We start from the raw sequence: 8,692 nt of genomic DNA on the forward strand, positions 1-8,692 counted from the left end.
TATCATTTTTAATAAATTATATAATAATAGGTAAAGACTCACATGCAGTTGTTTTCATATGAAGTTAATAGTTGAAAATCGTTAGATGATATTTAGTCAAACTTGTCAAATCATCTAACGAACGGTTCTTAAATATCATTTTCACATGAAAACAACTCTACGTGAGTTTTTACTTATAATAACATAATAATAAAATAAATATAAACTAATTAATAAAGTATTAAAATTTGAAAATGATAATTATTTTTATAAAACCAAAATAAAATTATTTATAATAAAAAATAAATAAATTTTATATAATTATTTAATTATATCGAGTTAATCGGTTCGATTAGTGATCTACTAATTAAATTAATAACTCAGTGATCCAATAACCTGACCGATTCGGTTCTTATAACTATGAAATGTAGATAGCTTTTCTTCGTATTGTGTTGGTCTTAGGGTTTTTTCTGGATGGGGTGTTGGTACAGAAGAGTCTAACTCCAAAAATAAATCGGGTATGTAGGCCCAATATCTTCTTCAAAATTCATATAAATCCCATCCGACTTCAGGCCCAACACTCTCCTTTGGTTAATTTCAGTTCACTGTGTCTCTGCTAAGTGCAAAGCATTCTGGAGTGAATAGTGCAGCACTGCAGCCATAAACAGGAAAAGTGGAAAACAGCGAGAGCAGAGGACCATGGTAACAATTGCTGCAGCCAACGCCACCAAGAGAATAGAGACCTACGAGGAGTTCTCAAAAGTACACGCCATACTCCTCGCTGCTTCGGGCTTGCCCGAGTCCCTCCACCGCCGCCTCTTCCAGAAGCTCTCCGCCGAGTGCTTCGACGGCGGTAACTACTTCCAGATCGAGCCATGCGAGGAAGGCCGCCAGAGGCTCCTCGTCCTCACCGCGGAATCCATGGCAAAGCACTCCGACGTCTTCCTCGTCGACCATGCTTGGACCTTCAGACTCACCGATGCTTACAAGCAGGTACTTCGAAATCTCTCTCTCTCTCTCTCTAGGGTTTCTTTCTCTCTCTGTAAACTTTATAATTTATGCTTGGAGCATGTTTCGGTAACACATGAAAAAAAACACAGGTGTTTTAAGCTTTTAGCAATGAAATGCTTATGATGATTGGTAAGCTGTTGAAACTATATTATAATCAAATGTTAATAATTTTAGACTAGAAAAAATAGCCTTATTGACATTGTAACTGTTATTTCTTGATTTTAGTTTATTTTGCTTTTTATTTTAATTTAACTTTTTTGTTCTGTTTTGTGTGTAGCTGCATGAGGTTCCGGGATTGGCGGAGAGGATGGGGGCGTTGATGTGTGTGGATATTAATTTGAATGCAGAGGGAGAAGATGATGGAGCTTTGAGTGATACACGTGGCAGTGTTACGGAGGTTCTGGAGAGTGAGGTTCGAGAAGCAAAAGAGAAAAGTGATGGTAAGTTGAGGTGGTTGGAGCTTGAGGGGCTTGATATAAATGATGAGATGCTCTTGTCTCTCGAATTACCAACTAGATTTCCGGTGCGTATTTTTAATCATTCTTGCCATGTGTTTAGTTTTCATGGAATGATTGTGTGATGAAGACGTAGTAGATAGTGATGCTTGCTAAGCAACTTAGGAATGTTATATTGGTTATGTTTGTTTCTGAATTCTGGAATAGAGAAGAACTCAATTTGGAGGGAACAAATGAAGCATACTGCAAATGTTACGAATTGAAATAAGCACTGTATGCACAACTTGGTCCTCTAATCTACATGCGTTTATGTGAGGAATCATACTTGGTTGGCTTAAGCATATATTTATAAGTATTATTTGAGTAGGAATGTGGCAAACTTCTTTATAAGGACTAGTTATTCTTTAAGGAGCTTTAGGCTTCCAGGTAGGAACAAGAACACAACAAAAAAATTGTTTTGTTTTGTTCTCTCTCTCTCTCTCTCTCTCTCTCTCTCTCTCTCTTGGGCAACAAATACTTATGAATATCTTAATATGACAGTGACAATGAATCTTAAGGAAGCATGGAAGACATGCTTATTAGATGATTTATTTGTTAAGTCACCACCTTTTAAACTATTAAAATCTCAGAAAGTCATAGTAATTAATTTGGAACCTTTTCTATAAGTTTTTAATTTAAAAATAATAAAAATAAATCAATTAAATTTTATAATTTTTGAAATTTCATTTGTTATTTGTGCACGTTTTAATTCAAGTATTTCGTAATCTATGATAAAAGAGCATTTGTGTGTGTTGAAAATTTCTCAAGTAGTTACCACTAACATAAGAAAAGGTACACATATAACTCCCAAGTCTTCACCACATTTTGTAAGGGTGTGGGATGAGAACTTAATTTTTGTCTGTCAATAAATTTGAAAAGAAAATTGGATAACCTACTGAGTGGGATAAGACTTGATTTGTTGTTGAAGGAAAATTAGATACCAAAAAGGTTATCTTGTTTATTATTTCATGGATTCATTGATAATAGATAATTTATATTGCAGATATGTAAAAATGATAGAGTAGAAATGTGGCCAAGAAAAGTGAATAAAGACGGTTAGTTAAAGACTCAACGTGACCTATGGCATGCATCATGCAGTGTTTAGTATCATGTATTGGTCGTTCGATTTATTGCATTGTCGACTTATTCTGTTTTTCTGCTCATTGTTTTGGCTATTATCAGATTTGTTTTTCAAAGTAAAATCAATCTGTGTTTTCATTTTGGAATTTGAATACTCATGCACTACCTTCCCCTTTCGTTTTTCAGGATTTAGTGGCCCTTAGCCTGCTTGGAAACAAGCTCAATAGAGTGGAAACAATTGTTCAGGAAGTTAGCAAATTTAAACAACTTAAAGGACTCTGGCTGAACAATAACCCGGTTCTAGAAAAAGGGTAAGTTTTTGTATATTGTAAACATTGCTTCTAACCGCATACACCCTTTTCATGTGGTCACCTTTTATTTCTAAAGAGAAATAAATTACTTTGCTTTCTCAGTGATAGTGAACTTCTGGATGCACTTCTTAAGGAGTTGCCAGAACTGGAAATTTATAATTCAACTTTCACAAGCAATTTTGGGGAATGGGCCTTGGGGTTCTGTGCAGGGATATATGAAAAGGATAACCCAGGAAATGTTGATCAGGCTAGTACTCCGTTGCAGAGTGTGTCAACTCTTGATCTTTCAAATAGAAATATTCACAGTTTAATCAACAAGGTTAGGCTGTTCTTATGCTTCTTTTTTATATATTCTATAATTTTTTAAAATATCTTCCCGTTATTTCTCAAAAGGGCTAGTAGAAGACTTGAACGTGTCACTAAAATATGGTAAACAAAATAAAATCAATAAAAGTCAACATGCATGTCATACGTAATCATTATTCCAGAAGTCCTTTTGTGAACTTCATCTGACTTAAAATTATGTTATGGTTTCGCCTTTTGGTTAGGCATTTACACCCAATTGTTTGCCATCTCTTTCATGCCTGAATATTCGTGGAAATCCATTGGAGCAAAACTCAATTGGTGGCTTATTAGATCTATTAAGGACATTCCCTTCATTGTGTTCTTTGGAGGTACTTTATATTTATGCTATCACCTTTTCCTTTTTAATCCTCAAGCTTCCTTTTTTATATACTTTAATCTATCTTTATTGCCATATTATGGTCACCGATGTTTTGGCCTTTTGGAATTTGACCAATTTTTAGGTGGATATTCCTGGTCCACTTGGAGGAAGTGCCGTTGAAATCCTGGAATCACTTCCTAACATTTCCCAGCTAAATGGCATCAGTGCATCAAAAATATGGGAAACTGGAAAGCATGTTATAGATTCAGTGCTTCTTCCTCGTCTTCCGGAGTGGACTGCTGATGACCCTCTTGCTGATCGTATTGTAAATGCCATGTGGCAATATCTAATGACATATAGACTTGCTAATGAAGAAAAATTAGATGAGACTTCTGTTTGGTACGACCTATGTTTTGATTTATATGTTGATATTTTGCTGTTCAAATGGTTGGATTTAGTGTTTCTTGAATATTGAATGATTAGTTCACTCTCCCAATGATACACAAATTATGATTGGAAGAGAGACTGAGAGACAGAAACTAAATTAAGTCTCTGTATTGTGTTTGGTGTAAAATGTGCAAGACTGAGTTATGTTTCAGTATTATATTTGGTTTAAAATAAATATGGAGATTGAGAAGTAGATTTGGAATTGGAAAAGTTAGATGAGAGTATTTTTGGAAAGAAATGTTATTAAAGTTTTAGTTCTTATCTCTAGAAATTTTAGTCCCATGTGTTCCCATTTTCTGAAGGTACTAAAGGTAGCGTTTGTTTTGAGGTACTGAGACAGAGACTGGGAGACTGAGACTCAGTATCATGTTTGTTGGTTTAGAGACTAGTACTAAATTTTCTGTCTTTATCCCCAAAATTTCATTATCTCAATACCTCCAAAAAGTAGGGACACAAGGGACTAAAATTTTTAGAGATGGAGACTGAAATTTTAATAACATTTTATACCTAAAATACCCTCATTTCAATTATTAATTCCAATTTTACCCTTTGTGCAAATTAAATAAGAGTTTCATTCTTTTTTCAATTTTTGTCTCCCACTTTGCACCAAACAGAATACTGAGATTTATTTTAATCTCTGTCTCTCAATCTCAGTCTTTCCGTCTCTATCTCTCTACCAAATGCTACCAAAGGGACTAAAATTGTGTCTCAGTACTGAAATTTTAGTTCCAGTCTTTGATCACCAAACACAACACTCAGTCCCAATCCCTTAGTCTCCCCAGTCTCTGGAAACAAACGCAGCCTAAAATTACTGACCCTTGTTTTGAGTCCTTCTTAGGTATGTGATGGATGAACTGGGTTCGGCTTTGCGGCATAGTGATGAACCAAATTTCAGAGTGGCACCTTTTCTTTTCATGCCTGATGGTACTTTGGCATCAGCTGTGAGGTTAGCCTTGATATTTTTCAATTTCAAATTTGTGATTTAGTGGTAGAAGCCATTATTTTGATGTTCTATGATGGCTTACTATATAATTATACTTTATATAGTGTATAACATCTTTTTATTGAAATTTCATGATAAAAGTTTATCTCCCCAGTTCTTGCTCACTCAGTCATTTATGTGTTCTGATTTCATTACTAGTATATCTCATGTAAGAGATTTCTATATATGAAAATGCTATTATCCTCCTTTTTTATGAACTACTTGTAGTTTGTAATAGGTTAAAAGTTGTCATTATACAAGTTGTAACTTTACCATTTGCCCAGCTTTTCTATTCTGTGGCCAACACAGAACGTTATAAAAGGTGATGAATGCACTCGTGATTTTCTACTTGGTATTGGGGAGGATAGACAACGTTCTGCCAGACTTACTGCCTGGTTCCACACACCAGAGAACTATTTTGTCCAAGTATTTCTTCTATTGCTAAAATAGATTATGATTTTATATATGGTAAAAAATCTATCAGTGGTTTGAAGCTAATCAATTTCACACTTTCAGGAGTATGAGAAGCACAATCAGAAATTGCAATCCAGAAGCTTAACATTACCCAAGGTGCAGTCTTCTGAGACTAGAAGCATTCGTCATCATAATGGGCGTGCTTTACGTGTCTACACAGATATACCGCACGTGGAGGAAAACTTGACACATCCTGATTTTGTAATCAGTAAGTTTAATGCTTGTACTTAATTCTGTTCTTAGTTCATAATTAATAACTAATTATTTGTCAAAAAAATTAATAACTAATTAATAGATAATCGTACAAGTACTGAATATATTTCACATGGAGTCTAAATTGAAATTTTCTTGTGTTTCTTGACTTGAACCTTTCCTCTATTAGAGGAGAATGCTGACTTTTGGTTTTGAAAAGGTTCACCTCAGTTTGATTCAATGGTTTCACTCATGTAAATATGCTTTGTGGAACTGGACCTCACTTTCTCTAATGTTTTGGCCTACAGCAAAGGAACCAAAAGATGCAGATATAATATGGACAAGTGAGCAGGTAGATGAAGAGATGAAGAAAGCTACAGGAATAACAGATCATCAATACATCAACCAATTTCCATTTGAGGCATGTCTTGTAATGAAACATCATTTGGCAGAGACAATTCAGAAGGTGACAATAGTTAAATCCTTGTGGCGATTCTGATGAGATTTTTCTGGAATGTGTACTATACTTATGCTTCCTTGGATGCATAATTACTTTATCTTTGCTTGATAATAAATCCTTTCTCTTTTTGGGGTGGGGATACTTGCCTCAGGCACATGGATCTCCTCAATGGCTGCAGCCTACTTATAACCTTGAAACACATCTGTCTCAACTTATTGGTGACTATCACGTACGCAAAAGAAAAGGACTAGACAACCTTTGGATCTTAAAACCTTGGAACATGGCCCGAACTATTGATACAACTGTAACTGATAACTTACCTTCGATTATCCGGCTCATGGAAACAGGTCCAAAGATTTGCCAGAAGTATATTGAAGAACCTGCTTTGTTCCAGGGGAAAAAGTTTGATCTCCGTTACATCGTATTGGTCCGGAGCATGAATCCTTTGGAGATATTCCTGTCAGATTGTTTCTGGGTATGTCAGTGCTTTTTTTAGGTTCCAACTAAAACGTACTATGGAATTTAAAGAACTTGTTTTCAACTTCTCTCTGTTTTATTTGCTCTCAATGATTCTAATGGCAATGGATTTTATCTTGTGATTTCAGGTTAGGATAGCCAATAATAAATATTCTCTGGACAGAAGTAGTTTTTTTGAGTATGAAACTCACTTCACCGTTATGGTATGTCTCAAGTGCTATTTTCTTCAGTCACTAGATCTTCAGTCATTGCCCTCCTTTACTCGAGAAGTTTTAACATTCTCACTACGTGCTATACGGATTTCAGAATTATCGTGGAAGAATAAATTTCAAGAATACTAAAGATTTTGTGAGGGAATTTGAGGAAGAGCATCAAGGTAATTGAGAAAACTGCCGGATTCTGGACTTAATGATCAAACTTTTTTGAAGTTTGAATATGAATAGTTCTTTGACACACCTCTGTACCCTTTTTTTCCTTCAGTTAAATGGTCAGATATACATACTCGAGTAAGAAACATGATTCTATCTGTATTCGAGTCGGCTGCTGTTGTACATCCAGAGATGCATAGTACAAAATCAAGGGCCATTTATGGTGTAGATGTCATGTTGGACAGATATTTCCAACCAAAGATACTTGAGGTTTGTAACTGAAAACTATGGTAAACTAAAATTCCAAGGAGGCTAGGAGTTTCATATTTCATAGTTCATACGCTCCTCAGGATGCATTCCCCCGCAATTATGGAATTATATGTAAAATAATGGTATTTTTCTTTTTATGCAGGTGACATACTGTCCGGACTGTACTCGAGCATGCAAATACGACATGGAGATTGTGGTAGGAGACGGAGGTGTTGCCAAGGGGTGTGATTTTTTCAACAATGTGTTTAGGTGTCTCTTTTTGAATGAGATTTCACAGGTTAGCCCGTTGTATTACAAGCATAATTAGGAACGAAGGATTTTAATTATAGCCGCATGGGTCAGTTTCTTGGATTTCGGTGTTTGTGTAGTCAAGGATTGTTGCACAAGCTAAAATACGGTTTCAACGAGCTTGTGTAATCGAGGATTGTCATGTGTGTTGTAGTTAGCTGGTGTGGTTGTTGCACCGAGAACATCCAAGCGTTTGTGTTGTCAAGGATTGGCAGGTATGGTGGTCGCAAGTCGCAATGAGGATATCCAAGGGAATGTTTCGTTGAGGATTGCTGTGCGTTCCTTTGAAAATTAATTTGACTTTTTTTAAACAATCCCACTAGGTAATCGACCGGAGTCTAGCCAACAAGTGTTTTTAAATTGCACTCCTGCTCCGTATCCGAATAACTCGCACTCAACGACATATCTCGGAATCAACTTTCAAATATTCAAAACCCCACCTAATAAAATAATCGTTTCTAGAACCTCTATAGCGCTCACACATATCTTGGCTACTACGCACGAAGGTCGAGCATCACTAAGTTGATTGCGCAAATCTCGGCCATGGCATAAGTAGGGTCGGTTATAGCCATGCAACGATAAATAGACGACAATCATAGCTGTAGAGGCAGATCGAATAACACCACTTTCAAGAGATAGCTTTATAAAATATTCTTCTATATTAAAGAACTAATTGAACATCGAAGTCTTTTTTTAAGGTCTGGTGCACGGGTCAAAACTTTGAGAAGCTATACCAAGATCTTGAAGTTGAAGGCCTTCCTGGCGTTGTCGAGTTATACCTCGGAGAAAGGATGGGACTGATTTAGACATAACCTCACATCTTGCTTGTAGGTTCAATCTCAAGTGTCGACGAGTTTGTTGATCTCTTTGTGAACAACTTCGCAGCATCCAAAATTTATGTGTGAGACTCGGACTACCTTAGCACGATTAAGCAAGGACGACATGAAAGCTTAAAGGACTATATGACTAGGTTTGCAACAGCGGCCATGAAAATCCTAGACCTCAATCTAGAAGTTCACTTGCATGCTCTAAAAAGTATGCTTCGTCCTGTAAAATTCCAAGAAGCAATAGCAATAGCAAAACCAAAAACACTGGACGAATTCCGAGATAAGGCAACAGGTCAAATTGAGATTGAAGAATTAAGATATGCCAAGAGGATGGAGAAACCATTACCTCGCAGGGACGATGACAAGCA

The 8,692-nt window shown here is 36.1% G+C and overlaps 1 protein-coding gene across 1 annotated transcript; it reads left to right on the forward strand.

Moving 5' to 3' along the window:
* Positions 1-577: 577 nt before the first annotated feature.
* On the forward strand, positions 578-7,828 carry LOC130969331 (uncharacterized). The gene is made up of 15 exons (XM_057895004.1): positions 578-972; positions 1,268-1,513; positions 2,751-2,875; positions 2,978-3,194; positions 3,424-3,549; positions 3,682-3,938; positions 4,825-4,932; positions 5,253-5,394; positions 5,485-5,650; positions 5,943-6,100; positions 6,246-6,569; positions 6,700-6,774; positions 6,878-6,947; positions 7,052-7,209; positions 7,352-7,828. Exons 1-15 carry the CDS (start codon positions 679-681, stop codon positions 7,514-7,516), a joined length of 2,631 nt encoding a protein of 876 aa, XP_057750987.1. The 5' UTR covers positions 578-678; the 3' UTR covers positions 7,517-7,828.
* The last annotated feature ends 864 nt before the right edge of the window (positions 7,829-8,692 follow it).

Source organism: Arachis stenosperma, chromosome 3 (genome assembly GCF_014773155.1).
Source record: "Arachis stenosperma cultivar V10309 chromosome 3, arast.V10309.gnm1.PFL2, whole genome shotgun sequence".
Lineage (NCBI taxonomy): Eukaryota > Viridiplantae > Streptophyta > Magnoliopsida > Fabales > Fabaceae > Arachis > Arachis stenosperma.

Excerpts from the sequence above, each read along its gene's own strand:
- LOC130969331 (XM_057895004.1), top strand. The coding sequence starts at position 679 with ATGGTAACAATTGCTGCAGCCAACGCCACCAAGAGAATAGAGACCTAC. Across the intron at positions 3,939-4,824 it reads TTAGATGAGACTTCTGTTTG|GTATGTGATGGATGAACTGG; the intron begins GTACGACCTATG and ends AGTCCTTCTTAG. Across the intron at positions 6,775-6,877 it reads AAACTCACTTCACCGTTATG|AATTATCGTGGAAGAATAAA; the intron begins GTATGTCTCAAG and ends TACGGATTTCAG.